Source organism: Oncorhynchus kisutch, linkage group LG8 (assembly GCF_002021735.2).
Source record: "Oncorhynchus kisutch isolate 150728-3 linkage group LG8, Okis_V2, whole genome shotgun sequence".
NCBI lineage: Eukaryota > Metazoa > Chordata > Actinopteri > Salmoniformes > Salmonidae > Oncorhynchus > Oncorhynchus kisutch.
In genome coordinates, this window is record NC_034181.2 from 67468737 (window position 1) to 67492539 (window position 23803).

The 23803-nt window shown below is 42.1% G+C and overlaps 1 protein-coding gene across 3 annotated transcripts in view; it reads left to right on the top strand.

Moving 5' to 3' along the window:
- LOC109895238 (E3 ubiquitin-protein ligase NEDD4-like) overlaps nucleotides 1–23803 on the top strand; it is a 51126-nt gene that overhangs the window by 6470 nt on the left and 20853 nt on the right. For all 3 annotated transcript variants that reach the window (XM_031830964.1, XM_031830965.1, XM_031830963.1), the window contains one exon: nucleotides 13106–13159. In XM_031830964.1, coding sequence (XP_031686824.1) covers nucleotides 13106–13159 — 54 coding nt within the window. The remainder of the gene's footprint in view (nucleotides 1–13105; nucleotides 13160–23803) is intronic.

Consider the following 23803-nt stretch of genomic DNA (forward strand, 5'->3'; position numbering starts at 1 on the left):
TTTAGCAAGAGGGCCCGTTTTAACAGAAACACATTTCATTTTCCAGTGGTCATGAAATGCTGGTGGGCAGTGTCTTTAGTTACAATGCCCCTGTGCTCCCCTTCCCAGCTCTGCCAGGTGGTTTTCTGACGTATTTTAGTTATAGATCATTCTCTCTGTTTTAAGCATTGAGAGGAAATACACCTATATTTTGAAAATATTTATGAGAAATATTTGTACAAAAAAAATGGTATTGTTAGTTCTGTGTTAAATGGGATGGGTTTTGTAATTAAAGCTGGGTGTCAGCAGATGGAGGATCCAATTAGCTTTCATTAGTCCAGTCAGCGATGGATTGAAACAGTAGCCATGTTTGGTGCGAAACCTACTAGTTTTCAAGGACCTGTTTGTGCTTTGTCATAGCCAACCAGCCAGAATACCACAGGGCTATCTTTGCTTGTGAGTGGAGCTTGCTTGTGAGTTGATTTTAGCTGTGCTATTGGGGAGTGGGCTTCCTCCAAATATCAATCAATCAATCAATCAAATGTATTTATAAGCCCTTCTTACATCAGCTGATGTCACAAAGTGCTGTACAGAAACCCAGCCTAAAACCCCAAACAGCAAGCAATGCAGGTGTACAATCGTGGCCAAAAGTTTTGAGAATTACACAAATATTTATTTTCACAAAGTCTGCTGCCTCAGTTTGTATGATGGCAATTTGCATATTCTCCAGAATGTTATGAAGAGTGATCAGATGAATTGCAATTAATTGCATAGTCCCTCTTTGCCATGCAAATTAACTGAATCCCCCAAAAACATTTCCACTGCATTTCAGCCCTGCCACAAAAGGACCAGCTGACATCATGTCAGTGATTCTCTCGTTAACACAGGTATGAGTGTTGACGAGGACAAGGTTGGAGATCACTCTGTCATGCTGATTGAGTTCAAATAACAGACTGGAAGCTTCAAAAGGAGGGTGGTGCTTGGAATCATTGTTCTTCATCTGTCAACCATGGTTCCCTGCAAGGAAACACGTGCTGTCATCATTGCTTTGCACAAAAAGGGCTTCACAGGCAAGGATATTGCTGCCAGTAAGATTGCACCTAAATCAACCATTTATCGGATCATCAAGAGCTTCAAGGAGAGCAGTTCAATTGTTGTGAAGAAGGCTTCGTGGCGCCCAAGGAAATCCAGCAAGTGCCAGGACCGTCTCCTAAAGTTGAAGGTACAGGGATTGGACTGCTGAGGACTGGGGTAAAGTCATTTTCTCTGATGAATCACCTTTCCGATTGTTTGAGGCATCCGGAAAAAAGCTTGTCCAGAGAAGACCAGGTGAGCGCTACCATCAGTCCTGTGTCATGCCAACAGTAAAGCATCCTGAGACCATTCGTGTGTGGGGTTGCTTCTCAGCCAAGGGAGTGGGCTCACTCACAATTTTTCTACTTCTCCCAACCATCTAGGAACAGTTTGGTGACGAACACTGCCTTTTCCAGCATGATGGAGCACCTTGCCATAAGGCAAAAGTGATAACTAAGTGGCTCGGGGAACAAAACGTAGATATTTTGGGTCCATGGCCAAGGAAACTCCCCAGACCTTAATCCCATTGAGAACTTGTGGTCAATCCTCAAGAGGCAGGTGGACAAACAAAAACCCACAAATTATGACAAACTACAAGCATTGATTCTGCAAGAATGGGCTGCCATCAGTCAGGATGTGGCCCAGAAGTTAATTGACAGCATGCCCGGGCGGATTGCAGAGGTCTTGAAAAAGAAGGGTCAACACTGCAAATATTGACTCTTTGCATCAACTTCATGTAATTGTCAATAAGTCTTTGACACTTATGAAATGCTTGTAATTATACTTCAGTATTCCATGGTAACATCTGACAATATCTAAAGACACTGAAGCAGCAAACTTTGTGGAAATTAATATTTGTGTCATTCTCAAAAAATTTGGCCACGACTAGAAGCATGGCGGCTAGAAAAAAACTCCCTAGATAGGCCAGAACCTAGGAAGAAACCTAGAGTGGAACCAGGCTATGAGGGGTGGCCAGTCCTGTTCTGGCTGTGCCGGGTGGAGATTATAACAGAACATTGGCAAGATGTTCAAATGTTCATAGATGATCAGCAGGGTCAAATAATAATAATCACAGTGGTTGTCGAGGGTGCAACAGGTCAGCACCTCAGGTGTGAATGTCAGTTGGCTTGTCATAGCCGAACATTGAGAGTATCTCTACCGCTCCTGCTGTCTCTAGATAGTCGAAAACAGCAGGTCTGGGACAGGTAGCATGCCCGGTGAACAGGTCCATAGCCGCAGGCAGAACAGTTGAAACTGGAGCAGCAGCACGGCCAGGTGGACTGGGGACAGCAAGGAGTCATCACGCCAGGTAGTCCTGAGGCATGGTCCTAGTGCTCAGGTCCTCTGAGAAATTAGAGAGAGCATACTTAAATTCACACAGGACACCGGATAAGACAGGAGAAATAATCCAGATATAACAGACTGACCCTAGCCACCTGACACAAACTACTGCAGCATAAATACTGGAGGCTGAGACAGGAGGGGTCGGGAGACACTGCGGCCCCATCCGACGATACCCCCGGACAGGGCCAAACAGGCAGGATATAAACCCACCCACTTTGCCATTGCACAGCCCCCACACCACTAGAGGGATATCTTCAACCACCAACTTACCATCCTGAGACAAGGCCGAGTATAGCCCACAAAGATCTCCGCCACGGCACAACCCAAGGGGAGGGTGGCGCCAACCCGGACAGGGAGATCACGTCAGTGACTCAACCCACTCAAGCGACGCACCCCTCCTAGGGACGGCATGGAAGGGCACCAGTAAGCCAGTGACTCAGCCCCTGTAATAGGGTTAGAGGCAGAGAATCCCAGTGGAAAGAGGGCAACCGGCCAGGCAGAGACAGCAAGGGCGGTTCGTTGCTCCTATGCCTTTCCGTTTACCTTCACACTCCTGGGCCAGACTACACTCAATCATAGGACCCACTGAAGAGATGAGTCTTCAGTAAAGACTTAAAGGTTGAGCCCGAGTCTGCGTCTCTCACATGGGTAGGTAGACCATTCCATAAAAATTGAGCTCTATAGGAGAAATCCCTGCCTTCAGCTGTTTGCTTAGAAATTCTAGGGAGAGTAAGGAGGCCTGCGTCTTGTAACCGTAGCGTACGTGTTGGTATGTACGGCAGGACCAAATCGGAAGAGAGGTAGGCGCAAGCCCATGTAATGCTTTGTAGGTTAGCAGTAAAACCTTGAAATCAGCCAGTGTAGAGAGGCTATCACTGGAGTAATAGCAGCCGTTTTTAGCACTAGTTTCTGATTTTTGCAATGTTACGTAGATGGAAAAAATTGTCCTTGAAACAGTCTTGATATGTTAGTCAAAAGAGAGATCAGGGTCCAGAGAAACGCTGAGGTCCTTCAGGTTTATTTGAGACGACTGTACAACCATCAAGATTAATTGTCAGATTCAACAGAAGATCTCTTAAATAGAAATCAGAAGCTTCAAGCTTGCCTGAGTTTATCCACATAGACAACTCGTGTTTTACAGACCCCTCATAACATGGCTGGGCTCGTTCTTACTCAAATCTGGTCATGACTCAATCATGACTCAATGCATAAACACTCAACTTATTTACAGTAGGAAGTGCTCGGGGTACAAATATAGTACAAATATATTGTACAAATATATTGTCTGGTCCTCCTTAGCCATTTTAAAAAGAATGAATATAAAAAATAAGCTCCATATGCTGTCTGGTCCGCTGAGCAATGGCCAACCTTTCCCTTTGTCCTATTGTACCTTCATTTTGTCTAGACATTTTCAAACAGGTGTGCGTGCAATGCCGTCGGGGGAACGCCAATTTAAACTAAAAAATATATTATTTTATTTATTTATTTACATTATTTTCAAACAGTCCATTTATATTTTCCAATACATTTGGGTGAGTTTTTTTTCTCTCGCCTGAGTAGCCTCGTTTCACTGCCATTTTTTTTTTCACCTATCCAGTGTTCAGCGAAATAACAACACAATGTCAAATACAGGTAGCCAAGTCAAATAATTAACATCCAATCACATTAACTGTTACTCTCTCACGGGAATTCCATTAATTGTCCGTATGTAGCTAAACGTAGCTGCTGCTCATTCCGTTTGCTCGTAAATTGATAAATGGTTAAAAAACTGAAGTAAACAGACACATTTTATTTGACCTTTATTTACCGTAATTGCTGGACTATTAAGCGCACCTGAATATAAACCACACCCACTGAATTATAAAAAATATGTATTTTGTACATAAATAAGCCGCACATGTCTATAAGCCGCAGGTGCCTACCGGTACATTGAAACAAATGAACTTTACACAGCCTTTAAACGAAACACGGCTTGTAACAAAAATTAAACAGTAGCCTACCAAGAAAGTCATTGGTCACTATCTTCCTCCTCCTGTGCACTGAAACCACTGAAGTCATCTCCTTCGGTGTCGGAGTTGAATAGCCTCAGAATTGCTTCATCCGATGTTGGATCGCTGCCCTCTTCAACACGCAGCAGTCCAGCCTTTCGAAACCCGTTGATGATAGTGGATTTTTTTGACAATGCTCCACGCTGTCAGCAGCTCTCTTTCCTTTTCCAACAGCCAGATTGATCGCCTTCAACTTGAAAGCTGCATCATATGCATTTCTCAGTTTCTTTGCCATGATGAAGGTGACAAAATGACTACCGTAATCAGAATGATGGGAAGTTTGAGCGCGCTCGATTTACGTCACATTATGTGACGGTGCTCAGTTTTTTGGCGGCATGAATCTTGTGAAAGCGGGAAAAATCCATAAATTAGCCGCGTCATTGTATAAACCGCGAGGTTCAAAGCGTGGGAAAAAAGTAGCGGCTTATAGTCCGGAAATTACGGTAACTAGGCAAGTCAGTTAACTTCTTTGGGGTACCCCCGCCTTCTCAATTTCCGCTTAAAGACATACCCTAATCTAACTGCCTGTAGCTCAGGCCCAGAGGCAAGGATATGCATATTCTTGGTATCATTTGAAAGGAAACACTCTGAATTATGTGGAAATGTGAATTGAATGTTGGAGAATATAACACACTAGATCTGGTAGAAGAAAATAGAAGGAAATAAACATACATTTTCTGGTCATCTTTCAAATGACCAAGAACAGCCAAACATACAGATAGGATTCTGTGGATGATTTGAATGAAGAACATAAGATGGCAACAATAGCTGAGCAAAGTTTTGGACAGATAGCTTAAAAAATTAGCGAGCTACATGACATTGAGCATGAATTCACCCAGGTGTCCCACACAAATATACCCAAGTGGCCGAATTGGTACAGTGATACATTTTGAAGGAAAGAACTATATAGAAAATACATAAATGCTATTCTAACACTAATAATAAAACAAACAATTAACAACGGTAACTATTTACATATTTTCTATTTACAATATTGTGAAGACCCTCAGTCCTCTACACAATATTGTGCTGCTGGTGCCATGGCCCATAGCAGTCTCTTTCTGCTGTAAAGCAAAGGCTTACTGAACAGGTGGTGCAGGTGATGGGGCATTTCCTGTGACAAAGGGCACAACGACGTCAACCTACTGTGCCCTTTTTGCCCTGAGGCACATTCATGCCTGCAGAGATTAATCTGGGCAGGTGAACATCACTGGTTGGAGCAGAAGGGACAGAGGTAGAGGGGACAGAAGGGACAGAGGTAGAGGGGACAGAAGGGACAGAGGTAGAGGGGACAGAAGGTGCTACAGTGGACTTGCTGTAGCTAGCAAGCTCCTGGATGAGCAGCTCCCTGAAGGCTAGCTGTGAGATGGGGGGGCTGCCCACAGCTCTTAGCCATTTCCTTCTGGAGGATGAAGGCATTCACCACTTTTTTTGTGGTCCATGCCCCGGCACCGTCGTTCACACGCCTGACGACGTGATCTCCACTGAAGAACTTGTGGATACTGAAGCACATGACCACCTCTCTGGTATCCATCCACTTCACAAAGAGCAGGCCATCTTCACGGATCCAGCGCATGGTAGCCCGCTTAGGCATGTCGTTCACCTTTGTCTTTGGAAAGCCCACTCTGTTGGTCCGAATGGTGCCACAAGCCCACACATCCCGCTTCCTCAGCTCTGTAAACAGGGTAGGGCTTGTGTAGAAGTTGTCCACAAACAGTTTGTAGCCCTTCCCCAGCAGTTGAAAATCCAATAACTCCATAACGGAATCATAACTCAGTCCATTACCGGTAGTAAAACTGTTGATTCTGGCCTTTGAGGCTACTGTCTTCTCATCGATGGACAGGTTCTGGGCGGGCTGAAAATAGGTCTTGCATGCCTCAACGATGTTGGGGTAGAGAGGTTTGATTTTTGCACAGCCTATCAAACCTTGGTGTGCCTCTCTTCTTGTCATTCTCCCCATCAACTTCTGGGTCACTGATGTGAAGCGCCTGTGAGATAGTCAGAAACCTTTTACAAGACATGACAGTCATGGGGAAAGGCAGTTGATAGAGAGCTGTCCCTTTAGAGTTTTCAACATAACCAGCCCCATGTAAATGACCATTGAAAAGGTCTGACATGGAAATGGTCTTCCATTTCTCTTTCTTTCCTGCCTGCTTCTTAGCCCCGTACTTATTGGTGTTCGCCACCAGGGAATCAACAACTGACGAGGTGAAAAACTGTTGAAAAAGTTTGCTACTACTTTGCAGTCATGTCTAGTTGAGGTCCTGGCTGCCTTTTGGGTCTAAAAACTGGTAGATTTGGTTCCACATCATCTTCTAACACAGAGTGCCAACGACTCTCTGGCCCTATGTCTGCAGGTTTCTCTCTTCCCCACCTCCGCTTCTTTGTCACTGACTTCACATCTCTAGATGGCCAGGTAGGTGTGGAGCCGGAGACAGCGGGGGGTCCGGCTGGATGAACCAGCTTCAGAGGGAGATGGACACCTAGACATTGGCGGCTCATAATCAAAATCACTGCCACTGTGAAAGATTTTTTTTAAAATCAGTAACAATACTTTCACATATGAGCCCTGAATCAACACGTAAAATAAACAGATCTATATAGATTACAGCGAACATAATAACTATGGTGAAGAGCTGTTCCATTCCATGTTTATGTTAAATACATTTTAAAAATATATCACACACAGTATAGCCAATGTTTACTTGACACATTTCATTACAGATGATATTTTTATATATTGCAAATAAAATAAGAAAAACTATTTAAAAAAATCTCATAATATTTGATATTATTCATTTCAAACAATGACATTAGCATTAGAATTTACCAATCCAGCATGGCATCCTCGCCATGCAGAAACATGTCTTCCGCCTGGAAGTCAAAACTAGTTTCGCTGAAAGATTCATCTTCCTGAAGCTACTCGGCCTCGCTGTATCTATCTATTTCATCTATAATTTGGGTTAAATCTGTATACCTAGACTTTGTTTTAGCTTTTCCTGATTTATTCGCCATATTTTAAATATATAAACTGCTAACATCTGTGGCTCCGTCAAGTAGGATTTGCAATTGCGAATTAACCTCTTTTACGCCAGAGTTTACGACAAAGGCTGGTCTTCAAACGTATAACCATTACATATTGCCGTTTACCTCAGCTCATTGGCTATCTTCCAAGCTAGATTTCAAGATGATCCGTGGTCATTGAGCCAAAATACAGTCAATCAACGATAGACCGGTCCTACCATTGGTGCGCAATGATGTCATTGATTGGTGTCTTCAAATCGGTTTGTTTCGGTCAATACGTCCCGGGAAAAGAACCATCAAGTATGGTTGTGTTAGTAACAACCAAGTGGATTGCAATGAAACCAACCATGACTGGATAAACGTTTGTTTAGTGTGTGTAATTACCACGAACGCATCGTCCAAAGTTGAATGAGACGGAAATCATGACGCAAGCGGTTTACAAATGTTTCGTGGCTATAAAAATGGATTTTATCAAACAAAATGAACATTCACTGTGTAGGTAGGACACTTGGCATTGCCACCAGAGGAAGATCTTTAATGGTAAGCAATTTATTTTATTGTTATTTCTGACTTTCATGACGCTAATGCTTGGTTGGAAAATGATAGTAATACTTGTGTGTGCGTGGCGCCGTCCTCAGAAAATAGCATGTTTGCTTTCGTAGTAACTGCTTTTTGAAATCTGACACAGCGGCTGGATTAATAAGACGTTCATCGTTTAAATGATGTAAGATGCATGTATTTACAACAAATGGTTTATTTAGAATGTTAGCTCTCTGCAGTTTCACCGGATGTTGGCCTGGTGGGACGTTAGCGTCTCACCTACCCTAGAGAGGTTAAGAAAATATTCTTATTTTCAATGACGGCCTAGGAACAGTGGGTTAATTGCCTTGTTCAGGGGCAGAACGTCAGATTTTTACATTGTCAGCTCAGGGATTTGATCTTGCAACCTTTCGGTTACAAGTCCAACACTCTAACCACTAGGCTACCTGCCGCCCCACATAACAGCTTTACTTGTAGTACTGCCACTACCAGCAGTACTACACCTGCACCTGTCAACTACACAAGTTGTTCTGCTTCCATGAGCACATCCAATGCTAGCATCAGTAATTCTGCATTTGTTGTTAGCCCAGCTATTATGGACAGTTGTGAATCTGATGCAGCCGAAGAGCTACTGCCCCCCTTACCCGGTAATGCACCAAACAGACAGGGACGTTGGACCATCGAATATATGGCAAATATGATAAGAACTACATTGATTTGGGGTTCACTTATTGGGAGTAATGCCTGTTATACAGTGGGGCAAGAAAGTATTTAGTCAGCCACCAATTGTGCAAGTTCTCCCACTTAAAAAGATGAGAGGCCTGTAATTTTCATCATAGGTACACTTCAACTATGACAGACAAAATGAAATAAAAAAAAATCCAGAAAATCACATTGTAGGATTTTAAATGAATTTATTTGCAAATTATGGTGGAAAATAAGTATTTGGTCAATAACAAAAGTTTATCTCAATACTTTGTTATATACCCTTTGTTGGCAATGACATAGGTCAAACGTTTTCTGTAAGTCTTCACAAGGTTTTCACACACTGTTGCTGGTATTTTGGCCCATTCCTCCTTGCAGATCTCCTCTAGAGCAGTGATGTTTTGGGGCTGTTGTTGGCCAACACGGACTTTCAACTCCCTCCAAAGATCTTCTATGGGGTTGAGATCTGGAGACTGGCTAGGCCACTCCAGGACCTTGAAATGCTTCTTACAAAGCCACTCCTTCGTTGCCCAGGCGGTGTGTTTGGGATCATTGTCATGCTGAAAGACCCAGCCACGTTTCATCTTCAATGCCCTTGCTGATGGTAGGCTTTGTTACTTTGGTCCCAGCTCTCTGCAGGTCATTCACTAGGTCCCTCCGTGTGGTTCTGGGATTTTTGCTCACCGTTCTTGTGATCATTTTGACCCCACGTGGTGAGATCTTGCGTGGAGCCCCAGATCGAGGGAGATTATCAGTGGTCTTGTATGTCTTCCATTTCCTAATAATTGCTCCCACAGTTGATTTCTACAAACCAAGCTGCTTACCTATTGCAGATTCAGTCTTCCCAGCCTGGTGCAGGTCTACAATTTTGTTTCTGGTGTCCTTTGGCAGCTCTTTGGTCTTGGCCATAGTGGAGTTTGGAGTGTGACTGTTTGAGGTTGTGGACAGGTGTCTTTTATACGGATAACAAGTTCAAACAGGTGCCATTAATACAGGTAACGAGTGGAGGACAGAGGAGCCTCTTAAAGAAGAAGTTACAGGTCTGTGAGAGCCAGAAATCTTGCTTGTTTGTAGGTGACCAAATACTTATTTTCCACCATAATTTGCAAATAAATTCATTAAAAATCCTACAATGTGATTTTCTGGGGGGAAAAAATCTCATTTTGTCTGTCATAGTTGAAGTGTACCTATGACAAAAATTACAGGCCTCTCTCATCTTTTTAAGTGGGAGAACTTGCACAATTGGTGGCTGACTAAATACTTTTTTGCCCCACTGTATGTGAAAAAGTACTATCTGACAACTCAATGAAACCTTCACTCTTGCGCAGACATTTAGAAACAAAATATTCCAATTTGAAAAATAAGCCACAGGAGTTTTTTGAACAAGATGACTTTTAAGATGACTATAAAAGCAACAGATAACATTAATAAGAAGGGTCAAGAAGCATCTTACATGGTGAGCTACCGAGTGGCTAGGACAGGCAAGCCCCATACGATTGTGGAGGACTTTATTCTTCCTGCTGCTGCGGATATGGCTGGGACAATGCTGGGGGGAAAGGCAAAATGGTGGTCAAGATGTGTTGGTATCTGTACTAATGGCGCAAAAGCCATGACAGGGAAACATGGCGAAGTGGTAACTTGTGTTCAAGCAGTTGCTCCCGACACCACTTGGGTACACTGCAGCATCCACCGAGAGGCACTTGCTGCCAAAGGAATGCCTGACCGCTTGAAAGATGATTTGGACACTACAGTGAAAATGGTTAACTTGGTTAAAGCAAGGCCCCTGAACTATTTTTCTGCACTATGCAATGATATGGGCAGCGACCATATAAAGCTTTTACAACATATAAAGTGGGCTGGTTATCAAGGAGCAAAGTATTTACACTTTTAAAAAATTGATAGACGAGCTTAAAGTTTTCTTTTCTGGCCTGAATGATCTGAATCTAGGATTAGAGACTCCGCAACTATATTCAATGTGTGGGGCAAAATTGAGGCTATGATTAAGAATTTGGAGCTCTTCTCTGTCTGCATTAAAACCTCTTAAGGCTAAGTGAGACGCCTGCGTCTCACTTAGCCAACAGGAAATGCAAATGCGCAACGCCAAATGCTAATAGTACTCGCTAAAACTCAAACTTTCATTAAAACACACATGCAGGGTACTCAATTAAAGCTACACTCGTTGTGAATCTAGCCAACATGTCAGATTTTTAAAATGCTTTTCGGCGAAAGCATGAGAAGCTGTTATCTGATAGCATGCAACCCCCCGAAATACCTGTAGGGAACGTAAACAAAAGAATTAGCGTAGCCGGCGCTACACAAAACGCAGAAATAAAATATAAAACATTCATTTCCTTTGACAAGCTTCTTTGTTGGCACTCCTATATGTCCCATAAACATCGCAATTGGGTCTTTTTTTTCTCGATTTAAATCCGTCCATGTATACCCAAAATGTCCATTTATGAAGCCCATCTGATCCAGGAAAAAGCAGCTTTACAAAACGCAACGTCATTTTTTTAAATTAAAAAAGTTGCCGATAAACTTTGACAAAACACTTCAAACTACTTTTGTAAACCAACTTTAGGTATTAGTAAACGTTAATAATCGATCAAATTGATCACGGGGCGATCTGTATTCAATAGCAGCAAGTCTTGAAATGATGGTCCATTTTCTCTCTCTCAAAACTTCCTTCTGTGTACTCGATAACAGGAAGTGCCTATTTCTCATTTCACCAAGGATTAACTTCAAACCAAATGACAGTACTGGCGACATAGTGTGGAAGCTGTAGGCATTGTAAACTGGTCGCTATCTATTTTCCCTTGCCATAGACAATACAGGCAACTGGCGGAAGGATATTTTTAATTTTTTTGGTGAACAGTTTTCCTTGGGCTTTTGCCTGCTCCACACGTTCTGTTATAGTCACAGACATGATTTAACTAGTTTTTAGAAACTTCAGTGTTTTCTATCCACACATACTAATCATATGCATGTACTATATTCCTGGCATGAGTAGCAGGACGTTGAAATTTTGCGCGATTTTTAACAAAACGTTGAAAAAAAAGACCCGATCTTTAAGAGGTTTTAACAAGGACAACACACAGGTCTTTCCATCATTGTAGGATTTTTTTGTTTGCAAATGAACTCAAGTTTACAGACAATGTCAAATGTGATATAGGGAAGTACCTGAGTGAGTTGGGTACGCAGGTACTTTCCTGAAACGGATGACACAAACTGGATTCTTTATCCCTTTCATGCCCTGCCTCCAGTCTACTTACCGATATCGGAACGAGAGAGCCTCATCAAAATTGCAACAAGCGGTTTTGTGAAAATGTAATTTAATCAGAAGCCACTGCCAGATTTCTGGATTGGGCTGCGCTCAAAGTATCCTGCCTTGGCAAATCATGCTGTTAAGACACTGTTGCCATTTTCAACCACGTACCTATGTGAGAGTGGATTCTCGGCCCTCACTAGCATGAAAACTAAATACTGGCACAGACTGTGTGTGGAAAATGATTTGACTGAGACTCTCTCCAATACAACCCAACATTGCAAAGTTATGTGCATCCTTTCAAGCACACCCTTCTCATTAACCTGTGGTGAGTTATTCACAATTTTCTATTAACAAATAAGATTTTATATTTAAGATGGTTAAATGAAGAACAAAATGATTGATAATTATTTGTGCCCTGGTCCTATAAGAGCTCTGTCACTTCCCACGAGCAGGGTTGTGCCACAAACTCACTCATTCTTATGTTTAATAAATGTATAGTTTGCGTGTGTGGCAGGCTTACAATGATGGCAAAAAAACATTTGAGAGTGCGCTGACCCTGGTACCAGAGGGGGTACTCAGATGGAGGTTGAATGTTTGAAGGGGTACAGGACTATAGAAAGTTTAGGAACCACTGGTCTAGACGATGTTGATGTTCTTATTTCTATGTGGATTTTCTTTTGACTTTGTAATCAGTTTGCTTTGAATCTTCACCTAGTTTTGAGACCTCTTAGGAAATTGCTCAGGAGATGTTTCCACTGCCTCTCTGTGGGTGTTGCTATGCTAGAATTGCTATGCTGTATAGCCTAACTGTTTTCATGGTATGTGAGCTCTGAGCAACATGAGGTCAAATGTCATGTTTCCACATACCAACGCATTGTGTTGGCCACTACAGAGATGTTTAGAGGGTACACCCAATTCTAAAGAAACATTCAATTTGAACTCAGAAACCAATAGTAAACAGGTCAAGTTCTATACCTAATGAAGGTAAACGATTTGTTGTGATTGACAGATACTGGGGTGCTTCGGACTATACCATGTTGGGGAAATTAAGTAGGGGTTGTTGTTGATTTAATTTGTTGATGTTCTTTGACCCATTTATTGATGTCAATCTTTTCTCTTTCAGGTTCATCCCAGGAAGCATCGGCTGTTGCTGGAGGTGTTCGATGAGAATCGTCTGGTAAGTCATTACGATATTCCTTCAGTATGTCCAGGCCTGTTGTTTTGACACTGCCACCACCGCTGCTGACTCACTTTACTGGAAGTGGAAATGATCTTGAAGGCACAGACATAGTGATTGTTATTATAATCCTGTACATATGTTTTACCGTTTAGCACTTTATGCATCTAGTGGAGGTTCATAAGTATTGATATTTGGAGGTTCATAAGTATTTGGACAAATTCACCTATGTGTATTAAACAAATTCACCTATGTGTATTAAACTAATCCGAGGTTAAGTATTTGGTCCCATATTCCTAGCACGCAATGGTAAAATCAAGCTTGTGACTCTACAAGCTTGTTGGATGCATTTGCAGTTTGTTTTGGTTGTGTTTCAGATTATGTTGTTCCCAATAGAAATGAATGGTAAGTAATGTGTTGTCATTTTGAAGTCACTTTTATTGTAAATAAGAATAGAATATGTTTCTGAACACTTCTACATCAACCCCTTACACTCGTGGAAATTGGCCTATATGGATAGGGCCAAATTGAAATGAAGAACAATGAAAAGCATTTGCATGACCATGTTAGCAATTGAAAGAGAACACTTTTGAGATTATGGGGAAATGATCAAGCCAAAGGTGAGGACACAACAGTTCACCTGACACGACTGAATCCAAACATTACACTGTTGATTTTATGTGCATTTTACATTTACTGTACATTTTTCACAGCCTTTTTCAATAACGAAAATCTGAAAATACTCTGGATACATTCAGTAACATAATAAGAATATTCATTGGCATTTTGGAGTAGGTGCAAGATAATAAAAATTATTACAAGGGTTGAGTGAGAGGTCAGAGTGGTGTTTCCAAGTGGCCACACACCACTCCAAACTGTGCACAGTTCCTAAGTCACTTCAATGCACTTTTATGATATAGTTGAAGGAACCCTTAACTATAAGGTCCTTTTTTGAGCTCTCCTGGATTTTCCATTGAGGAACTGAAGCAAGCCCACTTGTAGTTTTTTTCTGTGGAGCACAGCCCTGTGTCCCAACCATCATACATTACTGTTGTATACGCGATCAAAAAACGTTCCATTTATAAATCGCAATCTGGGACAGAGGGCATCATTTGAAGGCTGATTCTATTGCAAACATGGCTAGCTAAGTTATAAAATATGATCTTAATGTTAGGCTTTCAAAAGGCACTTCAGAAGTTGAATGCATTTAAGTGCGTGTTCTGCTGCAAATTTTCTTCACAATACGACAAACACTCTCATTGTGTCCAGGACAACCCAGGGTATAACGCATGTCATCCTGTAACTGTGGATCAAACATAATGATCATAAAAGTTGATAATGTAAATTACATGAGTTTTCCGATATGGACATGTGAAGTGCACAATTGGACTGTTGAGTGTGTGGTTTGCTTCTATAACATCAACGTGGTATTCATTATGATCCTCAAGGGTTCAACTTTCAGAACACATCGACGACTCCTGATTTACAGCATTATCCTCACTCAGACAACAAATGTGCAAAAGTAGACCAATTACTGGGAGGGACGGGGGCATCTTGTCTCGTGCAGCCCTCTGAACTGTAAAAGCTGAGCTCTGATGTCATGTCTAGCATGTTACTGTACAGCCACTGGTTTCCAATTTTGGTGCTTGTCAATTACAGAATCTGCCATTTTCAACATGTGGAAATGGTTATTCTGGATGACTGAATCGTGAATGAGAAAGTTACAAAGGCATAAATATAATACCACCACCCCACCCCAAAGTATGTATTGGGGGTATGATGTTTGGGCCTCTAATGTTCTCACTCATCATTATTCATGATTCATTCATGATTATCCATAATCATGGAAGCATCCACATTAGTACTGAAGTGTTCGGAAACATATTCTATTCTTATTTACAATGAAAGTGACTCCAGAATGACACACTACATTGTTTACCATTCATTTCTATTGGGAACAACAATCTGAAACACAACCAAAACAAATTACAAATGCATCCAACAAGTTTGAAGAGTCACAAGTGTGTGCTAGGAATATGGGAACATATATTACACTTTTCACTAATTTAATACAGAAGTGAATTTGTCCAAATACTTGACACCTTAAAATGGGGGGACAAGATATATGAAGTGCTTTAATTTCTAAACGGTAAAATGGATATGTATGAAAATAACCTCAAATGAAAGGTAACATTTTGTGCTCTCGCCTCACATTAAACATTTGAGCTCAAATCCAAAATGCTGGAGTATAGAGCCAAATGAAAAGTTTCAGCTTCACTGTCCAAATAAGTACGTAGGTGTAAATGTGGTGAGTTATCACTTGATTCATTCTGACAATGGTCAGAATAACTTTTATTCCACGAATAGGCCTAGTTTATATTCAAGTACGCCAACACTGAGTAGGCCTACCTGTTTGTATTGCTACCTTCCAGGTGTATTTGGCTTTCATTTGGTTATTTCTGGTCTCTGTAATTGTCACATTGACATATTTTGAATGACCCAGTTACCTCTATTTCATGAGGTCTACTGACCAGCATCAAGCAGTGAATGCCAGTTGTACGTATGACCTACAATACATAAATGCTGTTATGTTTGTGTGCATGTTGCTGCCTCAGTCACATTTAGTCTAGATCTAGGTTGTTAACACTGGTGTTTTGTCCAAAAGTACAGACCTATGTTTTAACTTGTGAAGAATACTATTATACCTTTTATAGCAATTTGTCTCCATTAAATCCAGGTATTTGAAATAGAATATCCCCTTGGGTCTTATTAAGAGTGAAAGGTAGGCTATTTGGTTCTGAATACATTAAACTAACTCAAGTATGACCAAGCAGTGATTTGTTTTAGTAGTGTTATGGTTTGCCAACGGCCACATAGCTGAACTGCTGACTGAGACCCAGGATGGTCTCCCTTTTAGTTCTAAGTGTGGAAAATTGTGCATACATGGGGCCTCGTCCAAACTTTAGACACGCCATGTAGGCCTGACTCAGACTTTCAGACTTTGTAAATTATAATTCATTGATATCAATAGATTTGCGCAGATCTTAACATACTGTACATGGGGCGGCAGGGTAGCCTAGTGGTTAGAGTGTTGGACGGTTGCAAGTTCAAACCCCCGAGCTGACAAGGTGCAAATCTGTTGTTCTGCTCCTGAACAGGCAGTTAACCCACTGTTCCTAGGCCGTCATTGAAAATAAGAATTTGTTCTTAACTGACTTGCCTAGTTAAATAAAAGTCAAATAAAAAATGTATACAATATATCAGTGTTGATACTAGAGGTCGACCGATTAGTCGGAATGGTCGATTAATTAGGGCCGATTTCAAGTTTTCATGGCAATCTGAAATCGGTATTTTTGGACACCGATTTGGCTGTTTAAAAAAAATATTTTTTACACCTTTATTTAATCTTGATTTAACTAGGCAAGTCAGTTAACACATTATTGTTTTCAATGACAACCCACCGTTCCTAGGCTAACTGCCTCATTCAGGGGCAGAACGACAGATTCTTACCTTGTCAGCTCGGGGGGGAATTCCATCTTGCAACCTTACAGTTAACTAGTCCAACACTCTAACCACCTGCCTCTCATTGCACTCCACGAGGAGACTGCCTGTTATGCAAATGCAGTAAGCCAAGGTAAGTTGCTAGCTAGCATTAAACTTATCTTATAAAAAAACAATCAATCCATCAATCATAATCACTAGTTATCTACACATGGTTGATGATATTACTAGTTTATCTAGTGTGTCCTGTGTTGCATATAATCGATGCGGTGCGTATCGTTGCTCCAATGTGTACCTAACCATAAAATCAATACACAGAAGTATATATTTTTAAACCTGCATATTTAGCTAAAAGAAATCCAGGTTAGCAGGCAATATTAACCAGGTGAAATTGTATCACTTCTCTTGCGTTCATTGCACGCAGAGTCAGTGTATATGCAACAGTTTGGGCCACCTAATTTGTCAGAATTTTACGTAATTATGACAGAACATTGAAGGTTGTGCAATGTAACAGGAGTATTTAGACTTATGGATGCCACCCGTTAGGTAAAATAAGCAACGGTTCCGTATTTCACTGAAAGAATAAACGTCTTGTTTTCAAGGTGATAGTTTGCGGATTCGACCATATTAATGACCTGTGTGTTATCATGTTATAACTAAGTCTATGATTTGATAGAGCAGTCTGACTGAGCGATGGTAGGCACCAGCAAGCTCATAAGCATTCATTCAAACAGCACTTTTGTGCGTTTGCCAGCAGCTGTTTGACTTCAAGCCTATCAACTCCTGAGATTAGGCTGGTGTAACCAATGTGAAATGGCTAGCTAGTTAGCGGGGTGCGCGCTAATAGCGTTTCAAACGTCACTCGCTCTTGGAGTTGGAGTGGTTGTTCCCCTTGCTCTGCATGGGTAACGCTACTCGAGGGTGGCTGTTGTCGATGTGTTCCTGGTTCGAGCCCAGGTAGGAGCGAGGAGAGGGACGGAAGCTATACTGTTACACTGGCAATACCATATATAGCTCCAAGGTGGCATAGCAGTTCAGACGTCTTTTGTCCTCGTCTTGTCGTGTCCTGTATATATATATATTTACAACTTTTTCACATACATTTTATTTTTATTTTCCATCAACTCATCTTCAAAACACTCTCCTGCAACCCGCCTCACCAATGTATATTTATAAAAAAGTATTATTTACCTCAGATCTGTAATCCTCCAAGAAGCTAGCCAGAAACTCCAGGAGGCTGGCCTGAAACTAGCCAGAAGCTAATCCAGAAGCTAGTTCAGAAGCTAGTTGGCTCCTTTACTGGCAAGTCGTTGGTGTTCAGCTAACCACGGTTTGTGGTCATCGGTTATCCTTTGGCTCGAAAGTCTATCGCCAGTTCTGTACGGCGCAGCGCGGCTCGGAGCGGAGCATACCGGACCAATTTTTCTCTCCATGTCCCTGGATTTCGACTGCTCTCTGGACATTCATGCCCGGATCTCACAGCTAGCTAGCTGCTATCCGTGTGACTATCGGCCTTCGTCGATTCCGGAGCAAACATCAATTGTTCCGGAGCTAGCAAGCTCCGTCAATCACTCCTGAGTTCCATCAATCGCACCTGGGCTGCAGTCGCCTATCCGGACCCGTTTTGCTGCCTTCGCGGAGCCCCACCGGGCCTTCACAACTGGACTGCCGACGTTATCTACCCGAAGGAGTTATTCGGCTGGCTCCTCCGTCGCGACGTTACCTGAACGCCCATCTGCGGCCTGCTAACCGTTAGCTGTCTTACCGGCTGCTATCTGAATAGACAATCGGACAATTTTTTTATTTATTTTTTATTTTTTAATTATTATTATTATGTTTTCTTCTTGGGCCTCTATAACTATATCTATTGTTTTTATTTTTGTTGTTGTTGTGTGATTTGGATTGATCCCCTCTACCACACGGAACCCCACTAATCTACTGACGGAGCGCAGGAGGTGGCTAACAACAGACCTCCATCCTATGCTAGCTTGCTACCGATGCCCTGGCTAGCTGTCTAAATCACCAACCAACCTCTCCACTCACCGGACCCTTTTGATCACTCGACTAAGCATGCCTCTCCTTAATGTCAATATGTCTTGTCCATTTCTGTTCTGGTTAGTGTTTATTGGCTTATTTCACTGTAGAGCCTCTAGTCCTGCTCACTATACCTTATCCAACCTATTAGTTCCACCACCCACACATGCAATGACATCTCCTGGTTTCAACGATGTTTCTAGAGACACTATCTCTCTCTTCATCACTCAATACCTAGGTTTACCTCCACTGTATTCACATCCTACCATACATTTGTCTGTACATTATACCTTGATGCTATTTTATCGCCCCCAGAAACCTCCTTTTACTCTGTTCCAGACGTTCTAGACGACCAATTCTCATAGCTTTTAGCCGTACCCTTATTCTACTCCTCCTATATTCCTCTGGCGATGTAGAGGTGAATCCAGGCCCTGCAGTGCCTAGCTCCACTCCTATTCCCCAGGCGCTCTCTTTTGACGACTTCTGTAACCGTAATAGCCTTGGTTTCATGCATGTTAACATTAGAAGCCTCCTCCCTAAGTTTGTTCTATTCACTGCTTTAGCACACTCTGCCAACCCGGATGTTCTAGCTGTGTCTGAATCCTGGCTTAGGAAGACCACCAAAAACTCAGACATTTTAATTCCAAACTACAACATTTTCAGACAAGATAGAACTGCCAAAGGGGGCGGTGTTGCAATCTACTGCAAAGATAGCCTGCAGAGTTCTGTCCTACTATCCAGGTCTGTACCCAAACAATTTGAACTTCTACTTTTAAAAATCCACCTCTCTAAAAACAAGTCTCTCACCGTTGCCGCCTGCTATAGACCACCCTCTGCCCCCAGCTGTGCTCTGGACACCATATGTGAACTGATTGCCCCCCATCTATCTTCAGAGTTTGTACTGTTAGGCGACCTAAACTGGAACATGCTTAACACCCCAGCCATCCTACAATCTAAACTTGATGCCCTCAATCTCACACAAATAATCAATGAACCTACCAGGTACCTCCCCAAAACCTTAAACACGGGCACCCTCATAGATATCATCCTAACCAACTTCCCCTCTAAATACACCTCTGCTGTCTTCAACCAAGATCTCAGCGATCACTGCCTCATTGCCTGCATCCGTAATGGGTCAGCGGTCAAACGACCTCCACTCATCACTGTAAAACGCTCCCTGAAACACTTCTGCGAGCAGGCCTTTCTAATCGACCTGGCCGGGGTATCCTGGAAGGATATTGATCTCATCCCGTCAGTAGAGGATGCCTGGATATTTTTTTTAAATGCCTTCCTAACCATCTTAAATAAACATGCCCCATTTAAGAAATTTAGAACCAGGAACAGATATAGCCCTTGGTTCTCCCCAAACCTGACTGCCCTTAACCAACACAAAAACATCCTATGGCGTTCTGCATTAGCATCGAACAGCCCCCGTGATATGCAGCTGTTCAGGGAAGCTAGAAATCATTATACACAGGCAGTTAGAAAAGCCAAGGCTAGCTTTTTCAAGCAGAAATTTGCTTCCTGCAACACTAACTCCTACCCCGGACAACAGCACTGCACCCCCAACAGCAACTCGCCCAAGCCTTCCCCATTTCTCCTTCTCCCAAATCCATTCAGCTGATGTTCTGAAAGAGCTGCAAAATCTGGACCCCTACAAATAAGCCGGGCTAGACAATCTGGACCCTTTCTTTCTAAAATTATCTGCCGAAATTGTTGCCACCCCTATTACTAGCCTGTTCAACCTCTCTTTCGTGTCGTCTGAGATTCCCAAAGATTGGAAAGCAGCTGCGGTCATCCCCCTCTTCAAAGGGGGGGACACTCTTGACCCAAACTGCTACAGACCTATATCTATCCTACCGTGCCTTTCTAAGGTCTTCGAAAGCCAAGTCAACAAACAGATTACCGACCATTTCGAATCTCACCATACCTTCTCTGCTATGCAATCCGGTTTCAAAGCTGGTCATGGGTGCACCTCAGCCACGCTCAAGGTCCTAAACGATATCTTAACCGCCATCGATAAGAAACATTACTGTGCAGCCGTATTCATTGATCTGGCCAAGGCTTTCGACTCTGTCAATCACCATATCCTCATCGGCAGACTCGACAGCCTTGGTTTCTCAAATGATTGCCTCGCCTGGTTCACCAACTACTTCTCTGATAGAGTTCAGTGTGTCAAATCGGAGGGTCTGCTGTCCGGACCTCTGGCAGTCTCTATGGGGGTGCCACAGGGTTCAATTCTTGGACCGACTCTCTTCTCTGTATACATCAATGAGGTCGCTCTTGCTGCTGGTGAGTCCCTGATCCACCTCTACGCAGACGACACCATTCTGTATACTTCCGGCCCTTCTTTGGACACTGTGTTAACAACCCTCCAGGCAAGCTTCAATGCCATACAACTCTCCTTCCGTGGCCTCCAATTGCTCTTAAATACAAGTAAAACTAAATGCATGCTCTTCAACCGATCGCTACCTGCACCTACCCGCCTGTCCAACATCACTACTCTGGACGGCTCTGACTTAGAATACGTGGACAACTACAAATACTTAGGTGTCTGGTTAGACTGTAAACTCTCCTTCCAGACCCATATCAAACATCTCCAATCCAAAGTTAAATCTAGAATTGGCTTCCTATTTCGCAACAAAGCATCCTTCACTCATGCTGCCAAACATACCCTTGTAAAACTGACCATCCTACCAATCCTCGACTTTGGCGATGTCATTTACAAAATAGCCTCCAATACCCTACTCAACAAATTGGATGCAGTCTATCACAGTGCAATCCGTTTTATCACCAAAGCCCCATATACTACCCACCATTGCGACCTGTACGCTCTCGTTGGCTGGCCCTCGCTTCATACTCGTCGCCAAACCCACTGGCTCCATGTCATCTACAAGACCCTGCTAGGTAAAGTCCCCCCTTATCTCAGCTCGCTGGTCACCATAGCATCTCCCACCTGTAGCACACGCTCCAGCAGGTATATCTCTCTAGTCACCCCCAAAACCAATTCTTTCTTTGGCCGCCTCTCCTTCCAGTTCTCTGCTGCCAATGACTGGAACGAACTACAAAAATCTCTGAAACTGGAAACACTTATCTCCCTCACTAGCTTTAAGCACCAACTGTCAGAGCAGCTCACAGATTACTGCACCTGTACATAGCCCACCTATAATTTAGCCCAAACAACTACCTCTTTCCCAACTGTATTTAATTTTTATTTATTTATTTATTTTGCTCCTTTGCACCCCATTATTTTTTATTTCTACTTTGCACATTCTTCCATTGCAAAACTACCATTCCAGTATTTTACTTGCTATATTGTACTTACTTTGCCATCATGGCCTTTTTTGCCTTTACCTCCCTTCTCACCTCATTTGCTCACATTGTATATAGACTTGTTTATACTGCATTATTGACTGTATGTTTGTTTTTACTCCATGTGTAACTCTGTGTCGTTTTATCTGTCGAACTGCTCTGCTTTATCTTGGCCAGGTCGCAATTGTAAATGAGAACTTGTTCTCAACTTGCCTACCTGGTTAAATAAAGGTAAATAAATAAATAAATAAATAAATAGTGCCTATAAGAACATCCAATAGTCAAAAGTTAATGATATACAAATGGTATAGAGAGAAATAGTCCTATAATAACTACAACCTAAAACTTCTTACCTGGGAATATTGAAGACTCATGTTAAAAGGAACCACCAGCTTTCATATGTTCTCATGTTCTGAGCAAGGAACGTAAACGTTAGCTTTCTTACATGGCACATATTGCACTTTTACTTTCTTCTCCAACACTTTGTTTTTGCATTATTTAAACCAAATTGAACATGTTTCATTACTTATTTGAAGCTAAATTGATTTTATTGATGTGTTATATTAAGTTAAAATAAGTGTTCATTCAGTATTGTTGTAATTGTCATTATTACAATTAAATAATAAAAAATGGCCGATTTAATCGGTATCGGCCTTTTTGAGTCCTCCAATAATCGATATCGGCGTTGAAAAATCATAATCGGTCGACCTCTAGTTGATACTTTAGTGGCTCCTGATACCCCCATGCCCATCACGGGTTGTTGTGGGAATAGTCACTATGTGGTGCGACGTGGGCGCCCTGACTGCGTCAGTCTCAACTGGTGAGTCATTATCACATCCAGCCTGTGCCACTTTCATAGCATTACAGTATGGAACTGACCTGCTGCAGGCCAGGCTGACAGTAATGCCCCAGAATAGCCCCAGCCTCACACAATAGCTTTTGGTTGATATGGAGTGAAATGTCAATGACAGCATATTAAATTAAACCAGCTACTGTACATGAGGTGTCGAATGACAGGTGATGCCGCATATATCCCTTTGTGTTTCAAAGCTGCTTTATACATGAATTTAAGCTCTCTATAGTTGCCTAGTTTTGTGCTGAGCTACTGTAGGGGTGAAGTTTGTTTGTAGTAGGTATGAATGTTTAAACGTTAAAATGAAGTTGGGATCGATCATGTTAAGAAAAATCGGCAGCCGATAAGCAAATATATATATATATATATTTCCCCCCCCCCCCCACACAAAATTCTAATCACAGTGCAGTTACCACAAAACATATTACTTTCTGTAGACAGTAGGCTATAAAGGCCTGGGGAAAGTTAGGAAGAGTCGAACTTTATTAATTTTTATTGTTTTAACGGAAAGTTACATGTTTTTCATTTGTCACATCCCTAGTTTGTAGATAATTTTTTATTACATTTTCCAGCCCTTTGTTCTTTTTCAGTTCTTCGTTTTTGTACAGTGCCATCAGCTGAAGCTTTCATGTCTATATCCGCGCTTCAAAGTGCTGCCGAGGGACTCAAGCATTCAGTTATTGAGCTTGCTGACTTTTGCAGTTTAACTACCAGTATCTTCCCTACATATTTCCCCCTTCCACGGTGGTTTCCCAGTATGGATGCTATTCGTTTTTCTGCACCTTACATGTGGAAGAATCTCAAACACCCTGAAATTGGGGGAATTGGTGCCTCTAGGGCTTTTCAGACTGCTGTTAGGGGACCCTTCATTAATTAACTTATTTTCTATTTTATGATTGCATTGTGTGTATGGTTTTGTGTGTATGATTGGGTGGATTCGTTTT